The sequence below is a fragment of the Engraulis encrasicolus genome, chromosome 17 (assembly GCF_034702125.1).
Source record: "Engraulis encrasicolus isolate BLACKSEA-1 chromosome 17, IST_EnEncr_1.0, whole genome shotgun sequence".
NCBI classification, from domain to species: Eukaryota; Metazoa; Chordata; class Actinopteri; order Clupeiformes; family Engraulidae; genus Engraulis; species Engraulis encrasicolus.
Window position 1 is genome coordinate 2,430,836 of NC_085873.1, and position 27,787 is coordinate 2,458,622.

General features: G+C 44.3%; 1 protein-coding gene across 2 annotated transcripts in view; it reads left to right on the forward strand.

The window, feature by feature from the left end:
* Positions 1 to 16,933: 16,933 nt before the first annotated feature.
* The window catches only part of kansl1a (KAT8 regulatory NSL complex subunit 1a), a 35,603-nt gene continuing 24,749 nt past the window's right edge, over positions 16,934 to 27,787 (forward strand). For both annotated transcript variants that reach the window (XM_063221551.1, XM_063221552.1), the window contains exon 1: positions 16,934 to 18,998. In XM_063221551.1, the coding sequence (XP_063077621.1) occupies positions 17,032 to 18,998 (1,967 nt within the window). In that variant the 5' untranslated portion in view covers positions 16,934 to 17,031. The remainder of the gene's footprint in view (positions 18,999 to 27,787) is intronic.

A 27,787-nucleotide genomic window follows, 5' to 3' on the forward strand; every position in this document is an offset into this window, starting at 1 on the left:
CCTACCCCATCCTCACTTAAGCCTATACACCAACCAACACAGAAATGAATAAAAACCCAGGACTGACCCCTCATATGCAAGGTATTGTCAACCAGTACAGTATAGAAAATATGATTATATTTTACCCCAAACTTCCCAATACCCCACCCCACAAAATACCTCACCCCAAGGTCTATAGAGTTAGATGACCTGTGTTTGTGGTCATTATCAAATGCACTGAGTTATGGCCACATGTACGTAGCACATGCACCTCCTCCAGTACCCTCATCAGCTTCCTGTAGCTTGGAGGCACACACACAGGGCTCAAAATTAACACACGCCACCCAGCCAAATGCTGGTGAAATTTCAGCTGGTAGAAAAGAAGACTTACTAGCCACTTTGACTCATTAGAGAGTGTGTGTTTGGCTAGTAATATCAACATCTACCGCCCATATTTTCAAGAGTTAATTTAGAGCCCTGGATGCACATATGGAGGACATACCAATATCCCTCCTCTGGTGCTTCCTCCAGCCTCCGTCCTGACGGTGAGATGAAGGAGGGAGGCGAGATGTCGCATAAGGAGGCCTTCATCTGACGCTTGATTCCTCCTTTCTAAGGGTAGCATTTTACATTACATTACATTGCATTACATTCGGTATTAGGTGTGTATGCATCAGGCGTGCATTTCTGGATAGCGTAGTTGCTAACTACGTTAACTACTTCGTTGGTTGCAATGCAATTTCCCATTGGCAACTACCGAAGTTGCTAACTGCTAACAACTACGCTTTCCATAAATATACCCCAGGTGTGTACTCACATCCAAGTCACCAGGATGGCTGCAGGAGGGATCAAAGGAGCATCAAACAAAGTGGAAGAATCTCCATGCACTGGTTCTGCTCATTGTGTTTTATTACACGTTTCGACCTGTGTTCAACTTCTTCTGTCAGGTGTCAGGAAGACCGCACTGGTTGACACATGGGTAACACTTTATTTTAAAGGGGCTTTGCTTACTCATTAGGTACAGTGGAATAACTGGTGTAATAGCATGTAAGTACAACTGTATATGTTATTACATCGTCTATTTATGTATCTTTATCACCCGATGACCAGATGGAACGTCTTCTGATTGGCTGATCAGGTGTCCTTTATTCCCCAAGAGCAGGACACCTATGATGTCATGCGGGCGTGCGGGCGTCCAAGTAGCTTCTTTTCTAACTTTCTGGCAAAGTGCTGTTACTAATTCTGTCAAGACCGCATCGTTAGTTCTATCGCATCTGGTTGTCTAGTCAAGACCCCGTACTAATTCTATCGCATACCATAATGACAAGAATGACCACAATGTTCTATGAAGTGGTTTTTATAATACTTTGCCAAAGTGTTGAATTCTTCCAGGGAGGCAAAGGGCTGAACTGAGGCCCAAGGAACCCTCAATATGTTCATACACAAAAATACACATTGTGACTACAATGTAATAACATGTACTACACTTGTACTTACATGTTATTACATCAGTCATTCCACTGTACCTAATGAGTAAGGATAGTGATTAAAGGACTGTTAAAATATATTGTTACCGAAACAAGTAAACAGTAAGACTGGTTGAAAAATTAGTGTGTGGTGATTCTTTCACTCTGTCTTATTTCTCCGTCCTCCTTTGATTCCTTCTTGGTTTCCTCCGTGGGAGACAGAATAGGCTGGAGGATGGAGGAAACGCCTGGAGGATAGATATTGGGAAGGCCTCATGAAGAAGGGTGCCTTCACCCTCATTGGCTGTTAATGGCCAGCCAATCAGAGCTCTGCTTTGGCAGGCAGCCTATCACGCAATAACAAGCCCATCGAACCTCTTAGCCATGACATGGAACACACAGGAGGTGTCTGTGCTCTCTAACGTGTGGTCAGAGCCTGAAAGTGTGTGTGTGTGCACGTGTGTGTGTGTGTCTGTCTGTGTGCGTGTGCGCGCATAGACGTGTCTGTCACCATTTCCCAATGTCAAGTGTATGAGCCTTGGAAGTGTGTCAGCCTAATTAGTCACACCCAGTGATTGGATACTCCGCAGAGTTCACCAAAGAGTATCCAGTCACTGGGTGTGATTACGAAAGCAGATACACTTTGAAGGACGCACACTAGACTTTGGGAAATGCCCTGTGTGTGCATTTGCAATGACCACAAAGTTCTAAGGTCTGGAGCCCAACCCATTGGAACAGGGTCCTACATCAGAATTTGACTCACCATCCTCCATTATAATTATGATTTTAAACATCCTATTTTATAATTATTTACAATGAAACCCGACATGAGAAAGTGAGCTCTGTATTTCACATTAGTGATTTTACAGAGAAGCCAGTAACTGTTAGCCCTCCCCAACGAATACAATACCACTGTGGCTGGAGACATCAGACGGGAACCCATGGGGCTTAGGGTATGGGTCTTTTTCATGCACAACTCCTTTGGTCTTGCCTCATATGCAAGTTTATTTGCAATGTCTTGGTCTAGGTACCTTCTTCAAGCAATTTCACGATTTGGGTATGGGTGTCAGTATATGGGGTTTGGGGGGTCTGTGTGTTGGGGTGTCGGGGTTTTGGGTTGTCTAGGATTCACGATTTTGGGTGGAAGAGGGTTGGGCTTTGAAACCTCAGCTACCCTGAGCCTAAAGGTGAGGTGCCCAGGGAACTAGTATCTAATAAATAATGTGTCATCCACCGAACGAGGAATATATGCGGAGCCCATGGAGCTAGGACCATACTCAGAAGAAAAAAAAAAACCTGTGACCCACACACACACACACACGCTCGCACACAAACACACGCACACGTCCATCTCCAGGGACTTCTCCCTCCTTCCATATTGATCAAAAGCATATTATAATATTATATAGACTTTGATTCATCTCAGTCCCTGTTGCTGCAAAACGTGGATTAAGCTAACCAAGTGAATGTCATGATACTATATTTTTTAATTTGTGATAATTATTTAAGATTATTTATTTGAAGAGCAAGAAGGAAGATAAGAAGAAGAAAGAACTGGAGATTTGCAGAGATGGAACTGCTTTGGGCCAACTTGGAGATGTTTTTTTCCTGTCTGGATTGTTCACTGTCCTCAAAGTGAAATGGACATTTTGTGGGTCATATGTCGACCCTAATGGACGCAAGCAGGACCCCAAAAAGACTGAACAGACTCCAAACAGTGTCAGGATGTGCTTACGGGACTCCAGATGTTGAAAACAAAAGCAAAACAAAAACATATTTTTTGATTTAAAAAAAACAAATATCACCATATAAAAAAGGAAAAGAAAAATGAACGATATACTGAATATTAAGGAAATAAAAATATTGTGTTTCCCTTCACGAAAAATACTCCAGGACTTCACATGCGGAGCGATGGGATTATTCCTGCTCTACGTGCTTGTATGCATTTATCCATAGTATTCACCCACTCAGTTGGAAAGGAAAAGAAAAGGACTTTTCTTTCCACGTCCAATAGTGGCTACTGTCCCTCCCACACACAGACATGCTCCAAGAACTGTGAGTGCTTTTGTCGTCTGTTTCTTTGAAGAAAAGAAAAAAAATACAGAAATAAATTTTAAAAAGAGAATTAACAACAAAAAAGGGGAATAAAAAAGGAAAACCAATCAACCAATCAAGATCACCCATATCCATTCTCACCTACAGTCCTAGCCAATCGTCTTGCATCAGCCCCTGTTTTTTTCCCTTCCATTTTAGGTACACCCACGTACATGGTAAAGCCGCCTGTCTGTCTGTCTGTCTGTCTTTTCCAACTGTAGCCTACTGTTATGATGTTGCAATGTATTTAATGATATATGTGTTTCCCACTGATCCCCTTTCAGACTTAAGGGCACTGCTTTATCCTCGGTCTTCCTCTCAGTGTAATTATGCAACTGATCCGGGATCATTACAGACCAGGGAAGGAAGAAGAAACTCAATAGGCCACCTATAGTCGTCTATGGGGAGTGCTTAGGACACGTATCTCTCTTTCCTGTAGCTATGACATACTCATTGAAGACTATGTGAAGGTTGTCGTTCATACAGGTCGTGTTATCCAAGCAGTTTAGCTGTATGGCCTTGCCACAATGTGAATTGACTGGAAATGTACACTTGGCATGGCTAGGCTATAATAGCTGTAAGCAACTGGGATAGTGTGAGCTTGACAGCTAAGCTCCTTGGCAGCGATGGGCAAAACAGATTCATTAGTTACAATCCAGTTCCACACATTCCAAATGACTTGGTTTTACTTGTTCAATTCAGACAGGTGCTTGGTTGGCTGAAAGCTCGCCTGGTTGAATTGGCCAGGTCATTTGGAAGATGTGGCCCTAGATTATAACTAATGGATACATTTGGTATATCACTGCTCATTGGATACTTGTTACATTCTGTCCTAAATACAGTAAATTGTACAGTGTTAATTCAACACGTAAAGAGTGACGTTTAACACTCATCGTGCTGGTCCTACTCTCTGGGTGTTGAATGAACTGTGTTACATTTACTTCAACATGTGTACCACCGTTGTTGTTATGGTTCCAGAGCAAAGCTGTCTGTCTTTATATTTTTTATCGATTGTTTTATTTTATTTATTATTTACATATACATGTATATTTTTGAGGGGGAAAATGATTTCAGCACAAGTACTTCAGTCTCTGTATATCAGTATGTTGTTGTTTGTATGTTTCCATTGATATATATTTTTTATTTATTTGGTATTTTGTGCCACCGTCCGTGCAAGTTCTGTAAGGAGCATATTTAAGTACTTCTTGTTAGCACAAATGTTATTATTCAGACATAAGAATACACTGACATGGAGACACAGGATGGGAAGGCAATTACAAATTGACATCTTACATATCTCACTGTCACATGCACTTAACCTAGAGATGACAGCTTTGTGTGTGTGTGTGTGTGTGTGTGTGTGTGTGTGTGTGTGTGTGTGTGTGTGTGTGTGTGTGTGTGTGTGTGTGTGTGTGTGTGTGTGTGTGTGTGTGTGTGTGTAGGTTGCATCCAATTTCCTTTTTAGACTTGCACATGTGGAATTATTTTTTATGCACATTTGAGAGACACAATATACAAGTGAGGCAGGTATAGCGTCACGTTGTTAGAGCATACAAATCTGAAAAACTATTTGGAGATGTTGTGGAGATCTACAAGTAGCCTATGCTTCAGGAAGTGAAACCCCTGACATGCATTCCCTTTAACTGTACAGTTAACAACATCGGCATTGTGTCGATGTGAACTACCAGTCGAGCTGAGCAACCGAGCTGTTACACCACACAGTAGAAAACCGAGGGCCTATGGTTGGATTTGGGCCTGGATTTGGGCTTGTGCTTGGGCTATGTTAACAGCCTATACATGGGTTCGCTGTGTTTGTAAACACGATATTGTGAAGAGGGTCAAGACACTGGCAGCCAACCACGTGAGCAACAGCGGTTTCCAACAATCAGAGGTTGAGTTGTGCGCAGCTAGGTTCGCGCAGCCAGGGGCAAACACAAATTTAGAACCCATGTAAAGGTAGCTCATCTTGATATCGTTGCCTGTCCCGACAAAACACCGGTCCAGTTCACCAATTAGCTGGTAGGCCTACTTGTATGATGACTGGGATCATGATTGGGGTTACTGTACTGTAGCTGTTGGAAAAAATAGTGATTTTGTTATTCTAATAGGGATTTTTATGACATGCTGGACCTGGATTGACCCCTGGATGTTACTGAGGAAGCAGTGTATTCTGTTACAAAGGGGGATATTTCACAGGCGTTTTAGAAACTTTGTTGAAAGATAGAAATGTGTGCATATCTCACCATGGCTGGCCAGGTGCAGGAGAAATACATGGAATTTATTTCACCAAAAAAAAGTTCAGTCTGCAGCATTACTTGAGGTATCGTATTTGTTTCCAAAAAGGTTTTGACCCTCGAATCAGTGCTGCAGACTTAACATTCTTTTGTTAGAAGCCACCTGACATGAATGACTTTAACCCCTTTAACACAGACCCCCTGTTATAACCTTTTTTGTCACCAAAATGGTAATGACAAAGTCTTTAACCTAAGACTCCTTTATATTGTCATAGCTATGGTGTTATGATGTAGTTGAGTGTTTTCAGCAAAGAGTGATAAGGTCCGTCGACAGGCCCATCTACAGTAAGGCTACTCTGAGTAAGTGGTAAATCCTAATAGAAGGACCTTACTCTGATTTTTAAAACAAAGTCAACAGGCTCTTCTATAAGTAGATTTACTGCTGGCTGCTCTGAGGTGATGGTCATGCCCTTGTGACGTCACGTGACCAAGCATGATCTCTGGAATTCCCCGTTGCCCACCAGTTGCAACGGCAGCTGATGAAATATCCAATACAAGTGTCAACATCAGGGGTTGCCAACATTTTCCAACTTGGGACCCACTTGACATTTTCACAAATGTTTGGGCCCACCTCTGCCCAGTAAAAAATAATACAACTCAAATAAATAGTAAACAGCAACACATATTATTTAGATTTTTAGAAAATGAAGTCAGGGCCCAGCTGGAATACCGCCGCGGCCCACTAGTGGGCCCCAGGTCACAGTTGGAGAATCACTAGTTGTAGACTCCCCCAACGCAGTGAGGTGCAGAAGAAAACAAGGACACTGAACAAAGAGAAATTAAGTAGGAGGGTTACTTTATTAATCCCAAAGGGAAATTGAGGAATGTTGGCAGTCTGTCACAGATTCCCAGATTGTTTGGTTTAATTTACAATATCAAACCTTGGCGAAAGCATTTTGACATCACTGAAACGTTTCTGAGGTTCTAAAGCAATGTGGGACATTCTTGATTTTGATCCAAGGCACACCACTATTCACTTTATATACTGTATGTGTCTGCTCCCTTTCTTTTTCATTATTTTGTATTTTAAATCTCTCTGTTCCCTCTTCACTGGTCTCTCGACCTGTACCACCAGTTACTGCTGTTACATCACACATTGTTTGCCTTTCTAAAAAAAAGACATTGTGTCGTTATGCCATGAGCTCATCTCCATTGCTCCTCATTCTTGTGAAGATTGTACGTAAGCTTGTGTATTACATCCGTATGTCAACAGAGCAAGGTTTTCCTTTTCAAATTCAAAAAGGGTGAGAACAAAGAACAAAAATGATGAAAAAGAGACATCTGTATCATAATTTAGGTATAACAGTGCACTATTATTATTATAATTATTGCCTGTGATTAAAAAAAGGAACAATAATGATTGAAATTATGGTCATAATAAGAATACATGTTATTATTATGATTATAATAAACTTTAAAATGTTGTGCCCCGTGTGTTGTATTTTGAGTTACAAACCCATGTCACATTACCAAAGAGCAGTGGTTCTTAACCTGGGGTGCGGATTCCCCTTGTAGAGGGCACAGAGATTGCAGGGAGTCTGCAGAATTTTGAAGGCATTGAGGTTGTGACCAAAATTCTGCTGGTGAACATTATAATTATAATTAAAACACGTTTCGTTCCCCATGTAAAATCATAAAGGTATTGATTAATGTCTCGAGCAAGAGTAATAAATGTTTTGTGTGTCTATACATGTAGAAGTTTGGTTTGGTGGAGGGGGTGGCCTATGTAGGGGGACTTTGCGGGGTCGGAAAGCTTACGAACCAAAGCGATAAGAGTATTGAAGCAACCAAATGTTGTAGTTTTGGTAAAGCATAGTGTAAATGTGAAAACTGGTCATCTGAAGATGAGTAGGCTTGTAGGCCTTAAACTAGTGTTTCTCAACGAGGGCGGTACATCCCCCCAGGGGGCGTTGGAGAGCTCTAGGGGGGCATTGAGAAGGATACAGCTGAGATAGGGCGGTGCTTAGTTGCCATTGGGCGGATTTAGTCCATTTGATTTTTTAATACTAATGGGGGCGTCAGGAGACTGGTGATGAGGCCAAGGGGGCATTTCGTCAAAAAAGGTTGAGAACCACTGCCTTAAACACTTGTAATCCCACACGAAGGCATATGCACTTCATAATTGGTCGATCTGATCAAGATGCAGGATCAATGAGAAGTCTGAAGCCAGCTGCAGGCCTACTGTTCTCAGTGCTGCCAGTCTTGGGCCACATGACACATTACAAGCACTACTATGGAGACATCACATTACATTATGATCACATTACACTTAGCTGACGCTTTTATCCAAAGTGACTTGTAGTTGTTATTTTTCAGGATATTGGTTACAGTCCCTGGAACTATGTGTGGTAAGGTGCCTTGCCCAAGGGCACTTCAGCCATGGATGAAGTTGTAGGGAGAGGGCAGGTGGGATTTGAACCCAACCCCCAGAATCAAAGACCAACTCCCTAATCACGAGACCACGGCTACCCACAAGACATATACAGCAGGAGCCACAGAATGCGTTCCAATATGTCACCTTGCGTCCTCCACTTGTGCTTGTGGCCTCGTACCAGGAAGTAATACGCCGTGATGACATCACTGACAGAAGCATTATATTTCAATATCTCAAAAAAAAACTCAATTGTAAAGCCATTTTCTCATTTGCAAACTGGATGGTGAATGAAGAATAGTCCCCCAAAAATTCTTTTGGCTAGGCTGACAGCGGGGAAACTTAATTGTTTTCTCCAGGAGGCGGGGCATCAGCAAAACGTGAGGCCACAAGCACAAGTGGAGGACACAAGGTCGCATATTGGAATGCACACACTGATTTAGTACCATGTTTCCTTGACTGCACCGTGCAAGGCCGCATGGTGCGGGAAAGTTGCATGGTATGAAAATGAAAGTGAGGGGAAAAAAGTGGTTGAAAGAGAAGGTTAAATCCCGCACACCCAAACATCTGACCTGGGAGCATGACAACAAAACCACTTTTAATTTATTTTTTAAATAAAAAAGTGAAAGCAAAAAAAAAAAAAAACATGGTCGTAGCGGACTTTTTTCTTTTCTATTTTAAAAAATAAGTTGTCCCTGCTGTAATAGAAATTCACCTCAGAGGTCCCCCAGCATGTGTTTAAGCTCCAGTCAATGTGAATTTCACCCCACATTTTGCACCAGTCTAGGTAATGCTTTGCCTGGTTAACACCAGACCTAATCACAAGTCACGAAACGATTGTGTAGAACGGAAGGCAGTATGGGAGTTCCCAGGCTAGGTAATGCTAATATCGCACTGCAAAGCCCACCTGGGAAACTCCAAACTCCCATTGTCATTGTGATACACAGCACTCCACAGAACACAAGTGCACACTACACAGTGCACACAACGAAATTGCATTTATGCCTCACCCCGTGCAAGGGGGCAGCAAGGGGGCAGCCTCCCCCAATGCCGCCCCAAGAGAGCAGTGCGGCGGGACGGTACCATGCTCAGGCTACCTCAGTCATGGAGGAGGATGGCAGAGAGCACTGGTTAATTATTACCCCCACCAACCTGGTGGGTCAGGAGTCGAACAGCCTACCCATGACTGCCCAGAATGTTTGAGCACAGAGGAAGAGACAATAAGGCAAAAATGCTGTCAGACAGCCTGACCAACTAATGATGAATGTAATCAGCTGTGGTGGAATAATTTGGGAGTTGGACTGTCGATCACAGGGTTGCAGGTTCATCCTTTACCAATCCCTTCCTCCATGTCTGAAGTGCCCTAGACCAGTGTTTCCCAACCTTTTTTGTCTTGCGTACCCCCTAAGCATCTTAGTTGTGCCATGAGTACCCCCTAATTAATTTTCTATTTCATTTTCTCAGTCCTGATGTGGCTGCTCCATACATGTGTTATAATAATAACACTTTTCCAAGTACCCCCTGCAATGTGCTCGCGTAGCCTACCCTTAGTGGTACACGTACCCCTGGTTGGGAAACACTGCCCTAGACTAGAGCAAGGCACCTATCCTAACACTGCTTCAGGGGCTGCAACCAATAGTCTGTAATATCTGTAAGTCGCTTTGGATAAAAGCGTCAGCTAAGTGTAATGTAATGTAATGTAATGTGTTAGGCTGACCTCAGCTAACTGCCCAGTCAGTGACTCAGACGGAGCCAGAGCCGGGCCATCCTAATTGGTTGAGAAAGCCATCTTGCGAGTCCTGTGACTACCAGTAAGGTGTTCTATTTTTAGATAGACCAGAATGGCATTTTGATTCTGACCCGGGCAAACACAAGACCAGACTGCTCTGTACTGTCAAGTAAAAAAAAAAAACTGCAGTAAAAATTAAACGAAACAAAAAGAAAAAGCAAAATTCTTCAGTCCTATTCCAGTACATTTATACAGCAATGAAAACCTGAAAGTGGATACATACAAACAAACCCCCCACACATAGGCCTATCCTATTTAATGGCAGGGACTTTATTTATTGTACAGCCTATTGGTGGGCCTACAAAGGAACCATGACCATTAAAATCCATATTTCAGAGCTGAGAGAATTCAAAAGAGGATCCCCCACCCACCCACAGAGCCCCCCAATGAAAGCAAACATGCTGCCTGTGTGAAGCACCTGGAGTTTAGTGCTCTCATGGCAGCCGAGAAGAGAAGCGGGTCAGAGAGGATACAAAAATAGAGCTCTCTGGTCACACACACCCACACCTGCAGAGAATGACAAAGACAGCACATATGCTCAGAAAATGTCTGGTATGGTAGATTTCACAGGTAGGCATAACGCTGCATGGCTAGAAAGAAAGAAAGAAAACAGGGCATCTTTATTTAAGATATTTCTTGGCCAAGGAAGGACCTATAGGCCCACCTCTGTATTATTATTTTAAAAATAATCTTAAGAGATATGAGCTGTCATTTCAACCGTGTTAAGCATTATAGCCTACTCATACCAGAAAGCATCCACGTCGTAGCCTACTGCCATGCCGTCATGCTAGTGTAGATAGATCACAGACAGCAATGTTGTTATTCAGGTCTCTCTTCACTGAATAATAACAGTTTTTGGCGTTGGACTAGGCCCATTAAAAATTGTGGTAATAACTCCCCCTAGCGGCGGCAGAGAAGAGTCCTTGCAATTACCATTCTGTACCCCAGCGGCCAGCTTGAGATATGTCTCCCGCCTACAACCAGCACTCCGCATTTGCGTTCGTCAGACTCAAATCCGATGGAGAGGGACGAGCCGCCATCTTTTGTGCGTCTCTCCCTTTAGCGATGGAAAAAATAATTCTGAAACTGGTTGTTTGCATCTCCCTATTCTAATAAATATTCGAATATATATAACGAACAGTTTATTTACCAAACCTCGCTGTATATTCGACTGGATATAACCATTTTCTTCTGACTTGCAGCCCATATTTCAAAGAAGCGGCAGCAAGGTGTAGTTTCGCCCATTTCGTGAAACCGGAGCGAAAACGAAAGGCTTCCTGAAAGCGGGGGTGCATGGAAACGGACTATATTTGTGAAGGAGGATGGAAATGGCTATATAAGAAGGCGATGTTTGTTTGTTCTTGTGGATATTTTCCTTAGGTTCGCAATCCACACGGAATTACGGCTGAAATTCTGTCGGACAGTGCACCTCATCACGTGGTAGGTTCCTCCTTTTTCTTTGTTAGCTGGTTAGCTAATAAGCTACACCAGTTGGGCTGCTGTCTTATTTTACGTTCCCACCGCCCGAACCATGCTTATTAAACATTACATTTTGCTTTAAATAAATACCCAAATAGTTCTGTGTGGTCACTGATGCATCAGCGTTATATGATTCGCGTGATTAAAGCACGCTGTTAGTAAGAATGCATTGAGATCTATATCTCTAATTCTTCATGGTTTATAAAGCTTACCCTGTCGGCTAAACTTGGGTAACCAGCAACACGGACTAGATGCCTACAACACGGTCTTAGGTAACGCAAATGTATTGAGGATTTTACTATTCATTTGTTGCAGTTTTAGACATATGATTTACTGTGCATCATTTAGTTGCCAACATATACGTACGACAATCCTACTTAATATAATGCGTTGTCTCGTCTGCGTGGTTAGACATAAATCCTGCTAAAACAACGTCCACATTACTGGCTAATATTGATGCATGGTTCAAGTGCAGAAACTTCCATTCATTTTTGAGGGTTCGTGCGGATTATTTTTAACTGAGCGTCACAAGCCATATGAATTTCGTTTTCTCGTATGCAATTTTATTATGCGTCTTGTCTGTACAAGTTAAGCTATTTATTATCCAAATTTCCCGGAAAAGAATAGGAAACCAGTCAACCTAGCCTACGGATAAATTGGGTTGCTAGCGTGCTAACATAAAAAAGATGGTGAAGCGACGTTAGTTATGGTTAACCCAGTAGTGTGTGGACATTTCCGCGTTTCTTACATAATGCAAAAACGGCGGCGGCGTCTGTTCTTTACCAGTCGAATCTTTCTAATCAACATAGTGCATTAACATTTTAACAGTTGAGTCATGACTGAACTATTTATGAAGAAAGACGGTGGTCTACTTTGCGCCATTGCCAACTTAACCCTTTCATGCACGGTGTCCACATACGTGGACAGTAATTCTAACCCCACTTTAGATAGGTAAATAGTGGTTATTTTTTTCCAAATTGTATATGGGAAGTACCATGAGGTTCATTACAATACTTTAACAGCAGTTATAACTTTTTGCACTAAATATTAAGTGTTTGATGACATCATCAATCTAAGAAATCCACCGATGTGAATTATGACCATAACAAGCATGTTTATATCTGAAAATCAACCACACCAAAGGGCAATTTCAGGTTTTAAAAAATATTATGATGTTTAGTACAGTTCACTTGAGAAGTCTATGTTGTTAAAATCCAAATTTACAATAAAGGTAGGTTTTTATACAATATAAAGCTACTGTCCACGTATGTGGACGTTGCGCATCAAGGGAGTCTAATGATAAACATATTATTTATGATTACCGTGAGAATATTCTGCTCATTTTGGGCAAATACTTAATGTTATGAGCATTTATAATGATTATAGTGTGAAAATAAATTATTTTTAACATATTTAACACATTTTTAACACTTTTAATTTAATAAATTCAAGAAAAAAACTACCTAAAATTAGTGTTTTCACGCACGTGTCTATAGGCATATTTCGGGTTTCTTTCACCACAAAATGACACAAATGATGTAGGAATGAGCTAGAATACATGCTGAATCAATACAGATCTGTCTTCATTCATCAGAATTGAAGTTTTTTTTCCACATGCAACAAGGTTTCCCCACAAATCTTGCCATAGCTGTGTATGTAAATATTGCTAAATTGACAGTTTTTTTTTCCTCTTTTTTCATCTTTGTGTCGTTTAAATACTGTAATATATAATGTGTAAAGTGTCATATAATTTGTAATATTACATATAGTAACATGGAAAGTAAGTAAAATAACTTGCATTTATAATAGGAGGTCTATTTAACACTATTTTTTCACAGAAAATACTTGAACATGCTGATGAATGACTACAAAACGCATGTGTCTGGAGGCAAATTTCATATTACCTTTCATATAGGGACAACATAAATGATGTAGGATTGAGCTAGAATCCATGCTGAATCAAATACAGATGTGTCCTTCCTCAGAATTTAAGGTTTTTTCCACATACAACAGGTTTCCCCACAAATCTTGCCATAGCTGTGTAGGTAAATATTGCTAAATTGACAGTTTTTTTTTCTTTGTTTCATCTTTGTTCCTTAAATAGTGTAATGTATAATGCATAAGTGTCATATAATGTTGTAATATGACACAAGGTAACATGGAAAGTAAGTAAATTAACTTACATTTATAATAGGGGGTCTATTTAACACTATTTTTTACAGAAAATACTTGAAAATGCTGATGAATGACTACAGAACGCATGTGTCTGGAGGCAAATTTCACATTACCTTTCATATAGGGACAACATAAATGATGTAGGATTGAGCTAGAATCCATGCTGAATCAAATACAGATGTGTCTTCATCAGAATTTAAGTTTTTTTCCACATGCAAGAAGGTTTCCCCACAAATCTTGCCATAGCTGTGTATGTAAATATTGCTAAATTGACAGGTTTTTTTCCTCTTTGTTTCATCTTTGTTCCTTAAATAGTGTAATGTATAATGCATAAGTGTCATATAATGTTGTAATATGACACAAGGTAACATGGAAAGTAAGTAAATTAACTTACATTTATAATAGGGGGTCTATTTAACACTATTTTTTTTACAGAAAATACTTGAAAATGCTGATGAATGACTACAGAACGCATGTGTCTGGAGGGAAATTTCACATTACCTTTTATACAGGGACAACATAAATGATGTAGGATTGAGCTAGAGTACATGCTGAATCAAACTGAGCTTTTTGTTCACCAGCATTGGCTGTCTTCTTGCATGCAATAAGAATTTCCCACATATTTTTCTATGACCGCCTATATAAACAATGCTTTTTTTATATATATGTTTTTGTTGTTGGTTAATTACAGTGATATATGGTGTTAAAGTGTTATATTGTGTTGTTATATAGCATAAAACACCATAAAAATGAATAAAACAGCTTAATTTGAACTGAAATACATACAGTATAGGCCTATATAACTTTTCACTCCTTTGATGCGCAGTGTCCACATATGTGGACAGTAAAATAACTTCCACATCAAAAGAGATTTTTGAAAAATTCCAAAAGATTCTTCATATTAGCTCCATTATGAGTGAGAAAATCAATATATAAAAAATCTTGCACATTTTTTTCATGGTGTCTGCATGAAAGGGTTAAGCCTTTGGCAACTGGCCATGTTCTGGCTAGCTAACCATCGTTAGCTCAGTCAACATGAAACTAGGCGTAGCTGCTAGACCTAGGCGCCGCGCGAGTTCACATTCATAATGTCGGGAAAAAAACAGAGCTGTCTGTGTCATGTACGCTCGAGCTGGGCTCCTTTTTTATTTTACTGTAAGCTTCTCGTCTCCTACTGTCTGAGAAGAACAGTATGTCGTTGTTTCCTATATGTATTGAAGATTTATTGAAGCGTATTGTATTCGCACATTCATGTACGTCGTGCAGGCGTGTTTTCAGAAAGGTAATTATGTTAGTGGGTATGTTTTTATTTCCATATGGGTTTTCCGCCCTCAATGATTGGTATGTGGTGGACGGTGTGATGTAGGTATTGCATAATACTGCCAGGAAATATGGCGTAGTCGCGTTGCATACTCTGCGGTAGCTACAACGTTGCCGTTTTAGACCCTTTTTTCTCACCAGAGCTGAAGCTCTCGTCGTCTAGTTGGACATCTTAGATTAAGGCGCACATTATATAAAACGTAGAGATTGCGTGAATGTAACCGGTTTGATCCCCGACTGGCTTTGACATATTAACCTAGTTAACTTACAACCGTCTTCATAATCCCCAGTGGTAAACACGCGCTTGCTTATTAGCCCTTGGACTTTGGTCTTACGTCAGACCCACAGTATGTTACTCTTTAAACATGCGTTGGCTTATGTGGACTGTAGACTTGAGACTCTTTTTATGAACTTCCAAGAGATGTTTTATTTATTTATTTCCTTATAATTGGCCACTCTTGAGAGGTGTATGTAGTCAGTTCGTGCGTCATGACGGCCCAATAAAAAAAACCTCTTCTACTCCTATGCGTTGTATATGTTCCACAGCTGTTGTTAATGTTGTTCATGTTGTGTGTGTGTGTTTTTTAACACAGATTTAGGGCACACTACAAAATGGCCATTTCTCATATTCACTCTGGTCTCCTAGCATTCAGCCCCCTTATCCTAGGGATGCATCCTTAATTCCTCTACCACAGATGGCTAGTTCTTGTGGAGGAGGGGGAGTAGAGGCGATCACCATTGGAGGGAAAGCGAGCCGATGGAGCAGACTGCCACTCTGCTGCCGCTCTCTCACACAAGCTTGGCCGTAACAGGATTTTCCCTCCCAAACAGCTGTAGTGGTCATTACTGTGTTCGGGTTCTAGCTTGTGTGTGTGTTCAGCTCCCCACCCCCCAACACATTAGTCAGGTGAATGAGTTCGCATTGTTTCCACAGTGTTAACTGTGAGGTCAAGCGAAAGGTGAAGGGGTTATGTCCCTTTATGGTTTTATTTTAGGCCCAGAGAGTAGGCCTTGAAATGGCTTAAATGCTATGCCTACATTCTGCACCACACCACACCGCAACCCCCACCCCCACCCCTTTCTCCGCCATGTCTTGTTTTCTTTATTTTAGGCCGGACAGTAGGCCCCGAGATGGTCAAGCGGCTTTACCTACACAGCAGAACAAACCCGGCATTGCATCAACACCGCCACCCCTTCTCCTCCTCCTCCTCCTCATTCTCCTCCTCCTGCTCTCAGGCCCTTTCTCCAGTCCATCCCCGACATGTTTTCTTTGGCCACCTTTTGTCTGATATCCTTAAGCCCTGAGTCAGTGTCATCACATCATGGCTAGGCTAGTCGGTATGTCATTGTGGCTTCAGATGGAAGAACCACTGCTGCAGTAGATGCTAATTAGGTGGAATTTGCTTAGCTGTTAAGATACCCTGGAGGATAGGGGAAGAGAGAGAGAGCATTTGGGCCCCAGCTTGGCTGCTATTGCTTGCCTCGCTGTTCTTCTTTTCTCTGTACTTGTGAAGAATATAGGCTTGTAAGCCTACAAGCAGATGTGTCCTTTTAAGTATTGAAATGTCACATGATGTAACACATTTTTTGTTTCTAATTCATGTGTTTAATTCTTGTCTGCAATGTGTCTTCCATCCCTCTGTCCTTCCTGTTTGTCACTTTCTTGCTGTCTTTCTCTTTCCTTTCATCTCCTATTTTGCTTAACTAACTCCTTTTCAATCCCTCTTTCTCTTTCTTCCTTTCTTTCTCAATCTTTCTTTCACCCCTTTACCCCCCTCTTCATTTTCCTCTCCTTCCTGCCGTTCCCATCCATCCATCCCTCCTTTTTTAACCCTCTCCACCATCCTCTCCTCCTACATATCCCTCAGTTCTTCTTCTCTCTGCGTCCCTGTGCCTCCCTTCTCCTCATCAGGTGCTGATTGGGTAACTGGGACCAATAGTGAGAGCAACCGCCCGCCGCGCCAGCGGTCCGCGGCCCGCCTGCGTTAGCGTTCCTAGCGGTTGGCGTCCGAGGGCGCTGCAGCGGTTTGCGGGGGTGGCGTCTCCGTCCCCCTGTTCCACTGCATGGCTGCCATGGCTCCCGCTCTGACCGACGCCCCGGCCGAAGCTCACCGCATTCGCTTCAAGCTGGCACCGCCCTCCTCCGACCTCTCGCCCTCCGCCAGCGCCACCAGCGAGAACAACAGCAACGCCACCAACATCCTGCTCTGCCACCACAACGCAACCTCCACCGGCGGGGTCGTCGCCGCCTCCAACGGAACCAGCAGCAACACCCCCTCCCCCACTGCCATCGTCACCCCGAAACGCCGCATCACCAACGGGGCTGACCATCACCACCACCACCACCATCACCGCTACCACCACCACCACCACCCCAGTGCCCAGGACAAGGGGCTGCTGCGCAGGGACGTGTCGCCCCTGCCGGTGCCTGTGCCCAAGCCTCCGGCGCTGGGCAAGCTCCAGCCGCTGGTGGCCTCCTACCTGTGCTCCGATGTGACCACGGTCCCCTCGTCCACGCAGCAGGCCAAGGAGTCGCTCAAGTCGCTGCAGCAGGGCTGCACGTCGCTCATCCAGCAGACCGTGCTCAAGACGCACCACCAGCATCAGCAGACCCTGCAACACCACCAGGGCGTGGGGCTGTTTGCCGCCACGGCCGGCGGAGAGGCGGCGCTGCTCCGCAAGAGGCAAGCGCTGGAGATCACGGGAGGCCAGCTGCAGGGACTGCTGAGCGGGGGTGGCGAGAGGACGTCGCCGACCCCCCCTGGCCTTGTTGCTGGTGCCGGTAGCGCCACCACCACCATCTCTACCACCACAACCCCCAATAACCACCACAGCAACAGCAACAATATGCCCATCAACGGACTAGCCAAAAAGATGGCTACCAACGCCACCACCGGCAACGCTGGGGTGGTGAACGGAGGAGGGAGTGCTGGGAAGGCTGTAGCTGGTGTGGAGACACCGGGTCAGGCTCCTAAAGGGGGTCCAGTGACCAGGAACGGTGGGGGTCTGTCGAGGGTGCAGCCGCAGGGCAGGGGGGTGCAACAGCACCAGAACGTCCAGCAGCAGCAGCAGCAGCAACCTGCCACTCAGGTTGGCGGAGGAGTGGAGGACCCTCCCCAGCCCCCTACCAGCCCCTCGTCCCCCATCCCCTCTCTCTCCCTCGCACCCCATAACAATGGCACTTCGCCCCCTGCCCAGAACTGCCAGAGCGCTGCCACCACTGCTTCTTCTTCAGGGCAGCAGCCAGAGGGCGAGCAGCAGCAGCAGCAGCAGCAACAGCATCATCCCAGCAGCACGGTCTCCACACCCAACACCACGTCCACAGACCCCAGGCCTGGACTGCCACCTGGCCCTCCTCCTGCATCCTCCTCCAGCTCATCCTCCTGCCTTGCCCCACGGCCCCCCTCCCCAGCCACAGTGGCCCTACAGCTGCAGGAGCGCACGCAGCACACGCAGCGGCGCCAGGCGGACATTGAAGGCCGTCTGCGGCGCCTGCGCAAGCGGCTGCAGGTGGTGCAGGCCAAGCAGGTGGAGAGGCACGTGCAGCAGCAGGTCTCGGGGCTGGTGGAGAAGACGACCAGCTGCAGCCAGCAGCGAAGTGCCGGGGGCGGCAGCATGGGTATCGGCGGTGGCGGAATGTCTGGACGCCTTGCCAGCGCCGCCTCCGCTAAGGCTTCGGTCTCGGACCCCTGGGGCCGCCATGTGGACCCTTCCACTTCCGCCTTGGTGGCGTCCGCTGCTGGCGTGTCTGCCTCCACTTCCTCGCCGTTCTCCGCTGCCTCCACTTCCTGTTCTGGTGGTGCGTCGTCTTTGATGTCGTCCATGTCGTCGTCGGGGGCCGTGGCGAGCTTCCTGAAGAGCGGCGCGGTGCCGGCGGACCTGGAGCGGCTGCACCTGAGCGGCAGCACCTTCCTGCGCTCGGCCGAGGCCGCATTTGACTCGGACGCCACCGAGAGCAGCTCGGGTGGGGAGTCGGACGTCGAGCAGGACCAGGTGGTGCGCGCCGACCCCGACAAGCGACACGTCAAACTGTGAGTACACAAAAAATGACCAATAGGGGCGTCCATAAGTGGGGGGAGGGAGGGGGGACATGAACATGGCTGGCGGGGGATGAGGCCCAGTTATCTTGTACTGGTAATGGAGAAAACGGTGTGAAAATGTATCAATATGCTCCCAGTGCATTTGCTGCTTTTGTAATGACTGGTTAGGCCAACCAATATCAGCATATCGTCTATAAATGTTGGAGGGAAATGAACATGACTGGCTAGGCCACAGAAATTAGGGAAATGTAAAGATTTTGTAAAATATGTATTTAATTGAATGATTTTGTTTGCAATTTGTGAGTTCAGTACAGCCAAGGACCACTAATGGGGGGCATCCATACGCCAAGTTGCCAGTGCAGGTGTAACCATGAATTGAAAATCATAACCGTGTTTGTGGGAAGATGGGCTTAGTAATTAGATATTTTCAGGGGCCCAGCGACTTCTCTGGGCAGGCCTGATCGCACAAAAGGAAATGGGATGTCAAGCACTATGTAACTAAATGCCCCCAGCATACTAGCTGCTCTGATAGACATTGGTTATAAAACCTGGGGTCTAACCAGGAAAGTAATGGCTTTGTACATTTCTCGGGCAAGGGCACAGGGATTGGTGGCTCTCTAGGGGCCTAGCTGCCAGGGCAGGTGTAAATGTGAAGTTAATTGAATAGTAGAGGATTTGTCATACAAAACTGAAAAAGATAAAGATATGCAACAAAATGGCCCAGTGCATCCACTGAGTTTGCAACGGCTGGCTATAAAATGCTGTGCCTGAAAAAATAGAATTAATGTCCTAGTAGCATTTGTGGACGGGTAATCATTAATGTAGGTCTGTGAGTAGGCACACAGACTCTGATTAGAAAACTGATGGAGATTTCATTTTTTTTCTTTTTGATGCAATTCACTGGACAGCAGACCACAACAGTGTACCTAACAATGATGATCTTGGTATTTCAACCAATTGTATACACTCTAGCAGGTGACATGCTGAAAAGAGGAATTTCCCCCACGCTAACTCATGAAAATAGAACACTTCTGGCTCTGCACAAAATCGAAACTCAATTTGTGTAGAGTAGATGAACTTCTGATTCTGTTGGAATTGGTTAATTTGAACTGGTTTGAAGCCTGGCCTGTTTCTCAGCTCCTACCCATCTAACTACTGACTGAAGGATGGCTTGTTTGACCTGCTGGTGACCTGTCTGTTTTGGTTTGTTACCAGACCACTGCCCCAGGTGATGAGCTTGGAAGCAGGTGTGATAAGTGTCAAAAAGTGGTCAAAAAGTGTAATTTCCTGGTGTTGAACAAAAATTGTTTTAAAAAAGGACTGTGCAAACCTTTTTTTAAATAAAGTGACAAAATGCTCGCTTGGTTTTACTGTATTGTAGGCGGTGGTTCCCAAGTCCCAAGGCTTGCAGTACAATAAGAGCTACAAATGTTTCTAATGACTAAACATGGCTTTTTTTAGTGAATTCAAGGTGAGGAAAACTTGTATGTATTTTTCGTTTGTAACAACAAACAGGAATACAAAATAAAGCCAGCTGTTAACCGGCCAAAATACTGTAACTGGTTCTAGTAACTGGTACATTTTGAACACTAAACAATACCGCCCCGTTGAGTGGCTGGTGAGTCTCACCATTTTTCATTTATTTGCCAGTGACGTTTCGAGGCTCACATTTTGCCAAGTTTATTTCCACCGTAGAGAGCAGGTGTCAAGGGTGACCGTGACATACGACCTAAAATAAGACATGAGTAGTTGACCTCACAGATATAACAATGAACCACTGCCTAAAAGAAGACACTAACCTACCTGTCTGACTCACAGAGGATTCGAATGGACTGGCTTGAAATGTCTCGCTGCTGCCATAAAGGAAACCAATATGGACTTGAATCGGTTAATTTTTCTGTTGAAATATCTTGATTTGACATTCACCCCATGTAGGTGGGATGTAAGACAAATGAATCAAAGGAGCAGAACTCGCACCAACGGAGCTGATTCAACAATTGGTTTTAATTGCATGAAGGTGAAAAAAAGTGCCACAAAAAGGGCATATAAAATCATATAATTTCCAGTCAGACTGTCGTCAGTGCAGGGATTGATTGGGATATATGACATTAATTAAGAAATTAATGAAGTGTGACTAATATCAACTACAGAAGGCATTGCTGTTGTTAACCAGTCGTTTCAAACCAGCCCAGTATTCAAATTCTCTTCTATTGTCAATCTTTTCACATGCACTGGACATAAAAAGGAATTGAAGGATTGTGGATATGCATGGGGGAGTGCAAAACACAGAGACCTTAGGGCAAGACATTACAGTGCAAGACGGGATAACATGAAATTGTCAGAAGGGACTATTCAACTGCTTTGGTTGCCCTTCTTTGCTTTCTGAAGTACACCACATCGATTGTGACTAAACCAGAGAAATGAGACATGGATGGTACCCGTGACATTGGCGTAACCTCATTGAACTGGCCCACACAATTGAGACACACACACACCACACACACACACAGGCAGTGTGAGCCTTAATCAGCCCTGTCACGCTGTTATGAAATCTAGCACTTTCACCTCCACCACAGGCGCTCTTGCTTAACTGGAGACAGGATTTACAAACGGACTTGCTGGACTGTGTGTATTTTTTTTCTGGGCATCTACTTTTTGTCAGGGTATATCTACTGTTTACTGATGAGAAGGGCAGGGATTGGAAGAGTTAAACCTGTTTCACTGGAATAATTTTGACAAAAATGTGCTGTGTAGTGTACTGTAATTATGACACAAATATGCTGTGTAGTGTACTGTGTATCTCATCCACTACATGAGGTGAAACATCAAGAAAAAGGGAAAATATGACTCAAATGACATGCCATAAGTTTGAATGTCATTTCATGGATGATTTAGTTTGTGGATTACGAGATTGACGTTAGGTAAGTCAATAGCCGGCTCTTCTGTTAGCTGTAGTAGCATGAATGGACAGTTGACGGAGTTGACTAAGCCTGCGTAGGAGGGAAGTTAATGAGTTGACACGACTGACTGCTCTGTCGCACTTTTAAACACCACTATCACACACACACACACACACACACACACACACACACACACACACAATCCTCTACTCTACTGTACAAAACCAAAAAGACCGTATTTATTTGTAAGTCAAATTCTGTTAAGGCTAGAGATGTACCGTATCCATGTCTTAGTTCTATTTTTTAATAACAGGAATATTTCTGCTGGTAAATGCTGTGTAACGATACTATGTAACGATGTAAACTATGTAATGATAGGCTAAAAAAATCCCAGGTTCTTCTTTTTTCTGGCCTTCAATTTTATAGCCAGTTACTAAAAAAGCATTGTCAGCACATAACAATAAGTCAGCACACTTATTCACATGTTTGACACTACAGTACATGTGGTGTCAAGACAGTTTTCAGTTTTAATTTCCACGTCCTGTAGTGAAAGCACATAGTTACGCCACGTTGCTCCACCCTAAGGTCTGGACTCGTGGCCGACTGCCGGCTCTTCCTGTACGTCTGGTAGCATGAATGGACAGGAGTTGACTTGAGCATGCGGAGTAGGGAAGTTGCCTTCGGTTACCCAAGTGCTGTGTCATCCTTTTCAAAAACACAATGGTATCTTAGACACACGCGCACACACACACACCCTGCTCTACAAAGCAAAAAGGCAGTAACCTATGCAGACTTAGGCAAATGGTGTAACACGTCTTTCGTCTTAACACTTTTTTAAATTAATAAAAGCATCCACCAGCATTATAATTACAGCATTGGCTTACTAAACCACTAGGATGCTTCCATGTTCACACAGTTCCTGTACAGTCCTTCACCTTGGTAGGGAGGCACTGACTACTTAAAAACTCTCTCCTGTCTCTCTGTCTGTCTCACTCTCTCTGTGATGCTGTAGGTGGATGACATGTACTGGCAGGAACAGGTTTGGCTGGCTGTGGCATGTTGTCCACAGTTGGTTGTTGGGTTGGCCCAGGCAGCCATCATACGATCATCCTGATCAGGGCCAACCTGGTTGCATTGCATCACCACCTGCTTCACCAGTTAGCACAGGCAGACAGGCAGACAGACAGGGAAGTAGCTTGGCTCTGGTTTCCTCTTTGCAATAACCATTAGAGGGAGAGAGTGAGAGTGTGTGCGTGCGCATCCTTGGTGTATATTATATTATTGTGTGTGTGTGTCTGTCTGTCTGTCTGTCTGTCTGTCTGTCTGTCTTCAGCAGGTGTGTGTGTGTGTGTGTGTGTGTGTGTGTGTGTGTGTGTGTGTGTGTGTGTGTGTGTGTGTGTGTGTGTGTGTGTGTGTGTGTGTGTGTGTGTGTGTGTGTGTGTGTGTCCTGACCGTGTATTTGTATGTCTTCATGAGTACAGAAAATGTTTTTATTGAAATCAGTGCAGGCTTCTTGGAAAGGCAACCCGAGTGCCTTCCTTAATGGGTAGTACTAGTACCTAGAAGAACCTGTATTTCACAGACACCCCACCTGGTGCTGAGAACAGGGCACACACACAGAGCGAGCTGAAATTCAATGCGATGGAGCCGTTTTCACACCAACATGGTGTGTGTGTGTGTGTGTGTGTGTGTGTTTAAATGTACAGCAGGTGGCCTTATTCAAAGCAGTGCTGTGCTTCTTGGAAACAGAACCCGAAGTGCCGTCTGTTAGTGCTAGCGAGAAATCTTGAAGCATCATCTTAACTGTTAGTTCTACTAGCAGCTGATGATGCAAGGTGAGCTGAACCAGAGTTCAAAAGAATTGTGTTTTTATCGTTTTTGATTAAAACACAATACAAATTTGATCACGCACGTTTTTTTTGTCAGGCACAACAAGATTTTTTATTGACGTTAAGCTAAGGAACTGGTAGTTGTGTGGTATTTACTAAGGATGGATGAATTGAAGTATATGTATGTGTGTGTGTGTGTCAGGGTGGGTGTTCTGTTTTGATTAATTGAATTGATGTGTTTTAGTTTGTGGAAGCGTGCGTGTTCTGAATTGTTTTTTGTATATGTAGTAGCCTGTCTGGAAGTGAGTATTTTCAGGGATTTCCTGGGCCTTGTGATGGTGGACACCTTTTAAACATCATCTCCACTGACTATTCCCACAGCAGTCCCCTGTGTCTGGCCTCTCTGTTGTGGGTTCCCATGGTTGACTCAGCCTCTGCACTGATCTGATCTCTTATCTTTTCTCTTTTCTTTTCTTTTCTTTTCTTTTCTTCTCTTCTCTTTTCTCTTCTTGTCCTTTGCTCTCTTCTCTTTTCTTCTTCTTCTCTCCTCCGCTGTCATCTTCTTTCCCTTCCACTCTTAACTCCTCGCCCCTTTGCCTTGCTTCTCCTCTTTTCTCCTTCTGTCTCCTCTCTTCTGCTTGAGGCTGAGGTCATTTGTGCTTTTCTCTCCTTCTCTATACTCTTATTTCCTCTTCTTCACCCCTCTCCTCTTCTCTTCCTATCTCTTCCCCTCTCCTCACCTCCTTTTCTCTTCCCCTCTCCTCTCTCCTCCTTTTCTCTTCTCTACTGTCGACTTTTCCTCTCTTCTTTTCTTTTTGAGTGTGAGGTCATCCATGATTTGCTTCATTCTCCGCCCCTCCTCTTCTTCCTTTCTTCTCTTCCTCTCCTCTTCTCCTCTCTCCTCTTCCTCTTTTCTCCTCATCCTCTCTTCTGTGTTTGAGTTTGAGGTCATCTATGTTTTGCTTCCTCCTCCACCCCTCCCCTCCCTGGAGCAGCATACTCTGAGTCATGACCAGGGTTACACTTCCTGTTTATGCTGTGTGTGTGTGTGAGAGAGCGAGCGAGAGAGAGAGAATGTTGTGAAGGCAAGAGAGACAGAACAGAAAGAAGAAATGTGAATGTGTGACGGCTAGAAAGGCAAAAATGTGTTTGAGACTGAGGAAGAGAGGGGTGGGGTGGTGATGAGGAGAAATTGACCAAGTGAATGTGTTTGTGAAAAGGGATTGAGTGTGCGTGTAAGCGAGACGACCAAAGTGTATTTGTATGTGGAAGTGCGACTGTGTGTGTGTGTGTGTGTGTGTGTGTGTGTGTGTGTGTGTGTGTGTGTGTGTGTGTGTGTGTGTGTGTGTGTTAGAGTAGGCTGTGTGTTTGTATGCGTGTGAGTGAAACTGTGGTTCTGTGCCTAGGAGGAGCAGGAGGCGAAGTGTAGGGCTGCAATGCAGCGCTGTGAGCTGCGTTTAGCAGTGCTGGCCCTCTCAGGAGAAGAAAATTAAACCCAGCCAGTCTTTTTAATGGGGTGGTGGAAGGGCTTTTATTTTTTAATATATTTATTTATTTTCAATTTCATCTTTTTTATTTGCTGACCGTCTAGTTAAATATGTAAAGTGCATGTATGTAAATTGCAGACTGTGTGTGTGTGTGTGTGTGTGTGTGTGTGTGTGTGTGTGTGTGTGTGTGTGTGTGTGTGTGTGTGTGTGTGTGTGTGTGTGTGTGTGTGTGCGCGCGCGCATATGGTGCCACACCATATGGTCGGTTGGATTGAGCAGAGCCAGCTTGGAAAGAATGTGTTAACATGGCATATTTCGGGTGTGTGAGAGTGTGTATAGACACAATTATTTCCTACCGTTCCATTTAAGTGGAATGTATGTGTTAATACGGAAAGTGTGATTGTTCTTGTTTTGTATCTTTCCCTCCACATTTTATAGTGTGTTTGAGTGAGAAGGGGAGAGAGAGAGAGGGAGGGCCACAGGCGGAGTGTGGAAACCATGTGTTGAAGAAAGGGAGAGAAAGGGCTTGCTTGAAAGAAGTAGGGCTTTGTGTTTGTAAGAGCGCGGAATCAACCGTTTGTGCATGCGAGAGGGCAAGCGCGCGGAATGGAGATAGCGGGCCATCAGGGACTTGTGTGTGTATGAGAGATAGTGACATTTGTGGACAATCTTGTGTCAACGTCACCATATCACACCGTGCCAAGCCATGTGCTGTGGTTTCACTGGTGTGTGTGTGTCTGTGTGTGTGTGTGTGGCCGGACAGGCGGTTGGTTGATGACATGGGTAGGACCCTGCTGCGTATTGTAATTCTGTTTCGGGGTTAGGTGGTGCATGTTGACACCACCAAACGGTTGCATGTGTGTCTGTAGTGGTGCGCGTCTACTCACATGGGCACACGCATAAATAGAACAACGCCTGAAACATCATGTATGATTACACAACCTCTTCCATGGAAGGTGATCCCATCGGACTTGGTGTCTGCCTGCTTCTGTTTTTTGAGGAGGCTCAGTGGCAGCCTCCAACCTCAGGTGTGTGTGATGGGGTGAGTGAGAGAGGGAGAGGAAACTGGTTTTAAAGGCGATTGAGTGTTTTTTTATCGCTGTGAATGTGATTTTAGTGTTTTTCATCACTAGTGTGTCAAATGAGGCCTTGTAGCAGTACCAGGGTTGCCCCACTGACAGACGTTTCTTGCTCCTGTCAGGGTTGGTGAATAACTGGCTATACTGCTTGTCAAGGCATAACATATGGTGAAATACAGGGCTAGCGCAATTTCATGAAATGTGATTATCCTTAGCTCCTTAGATCCTTAACTATCCCAGAATCTCTCCTCACTCCTTATTCCTAACGTTTCTCTAATCCCAAAATATCACCGTTGTCCAGAACATGAAAAATGTGCTTTCTCGCCTGCCATGTCCCACTAGAACATTGTGAATAGGAGACACCCTAACAGCAGCAGTAGTAACAATAGCCAGCCGATAGAAACAGACTTCTCCAGTGACTTAAAGCCCTCTAAGGTTGGTGATTAACAGGCTGGGTTTCCTGTCTGGACTAGTACCTCCTACCTGAGTCTCTGGTTTAAAAAAAAATCAGACAGGAGTCCACCAAGTAGATAAAATATTACATGATGCAAAGATGCAAGCTAGTTGCAAAATCTCACTTCAAGAATAGGAATTGTATTTCATCTGCCATGTGTCTGCCTTAACAGTGTGAACTGGGGACTCTCCAGGTTAGTGGCAAGTTAGCAGCACAGACTGCTCCCACAGTCTGAAAGCCCTCTATCCTCCCGCGGGTTGGTGATTAACAGACAGGGTTGGCTGCCTGCCTGAGCCAGAGCCAGCGCCCCCTACCCATAGTACAACACAGGGAAGCCGACAGGGGGAGACAGAGGGGTCAGTTGTGCCGGGCCCAGGGAGAAGAGGACCCAGAATTGGGTCCTAATTACATTATATATATTTGGTGGGGGCCCTTATAGTTGATTTTGTCCCGGGCCTGGCCAGTGCTGTCAGCGGCCCTGACGGCACAGCGTAGCCGTAGCCCGGCCCTGCTCCCCTGACCTAAATATGCAGGCATCCAGAAACGGGGACGGGGATAGCGGTGGATAAGGGGGTGGGGGCTGGGCTGGAGGTTGTTGGATTGGGGGAGAGGCATAGCCATATACATGTATGTGGATGAGAGGTGGGGGTGGGAGGAGTAGAGCCTGCATAGTCATGCATGTCTGTCTGAGTGGCCGGAGTGGGTGGGGTTAGAGCCTGGGTTATTGAGCAGGATAAGGAGTTGTATGTGTCTGTCTGAGAGGCTGGGAACCTATGTCTCGAGGGGAGTCTTATCCGGCTCCCGATGTAATTTCAGTGTTATGCAGTTTCACATGAAATTATGTGTTTTGTTAAGAAATGTTAGGAATTGCATTTGCAATACAGTTAAGTGGTATTTTCAGGGGGCCTAGTGAAGCTGGGGTCTGTTGTAAATGTGGCCACCTTCCATTTAGGCCTAAAGTTCAGGGGGAAATCTTGGATTATATTCGTATTCCGTGTTCATAGTAGTGGGTTAGTGGGAATAGGATGGCG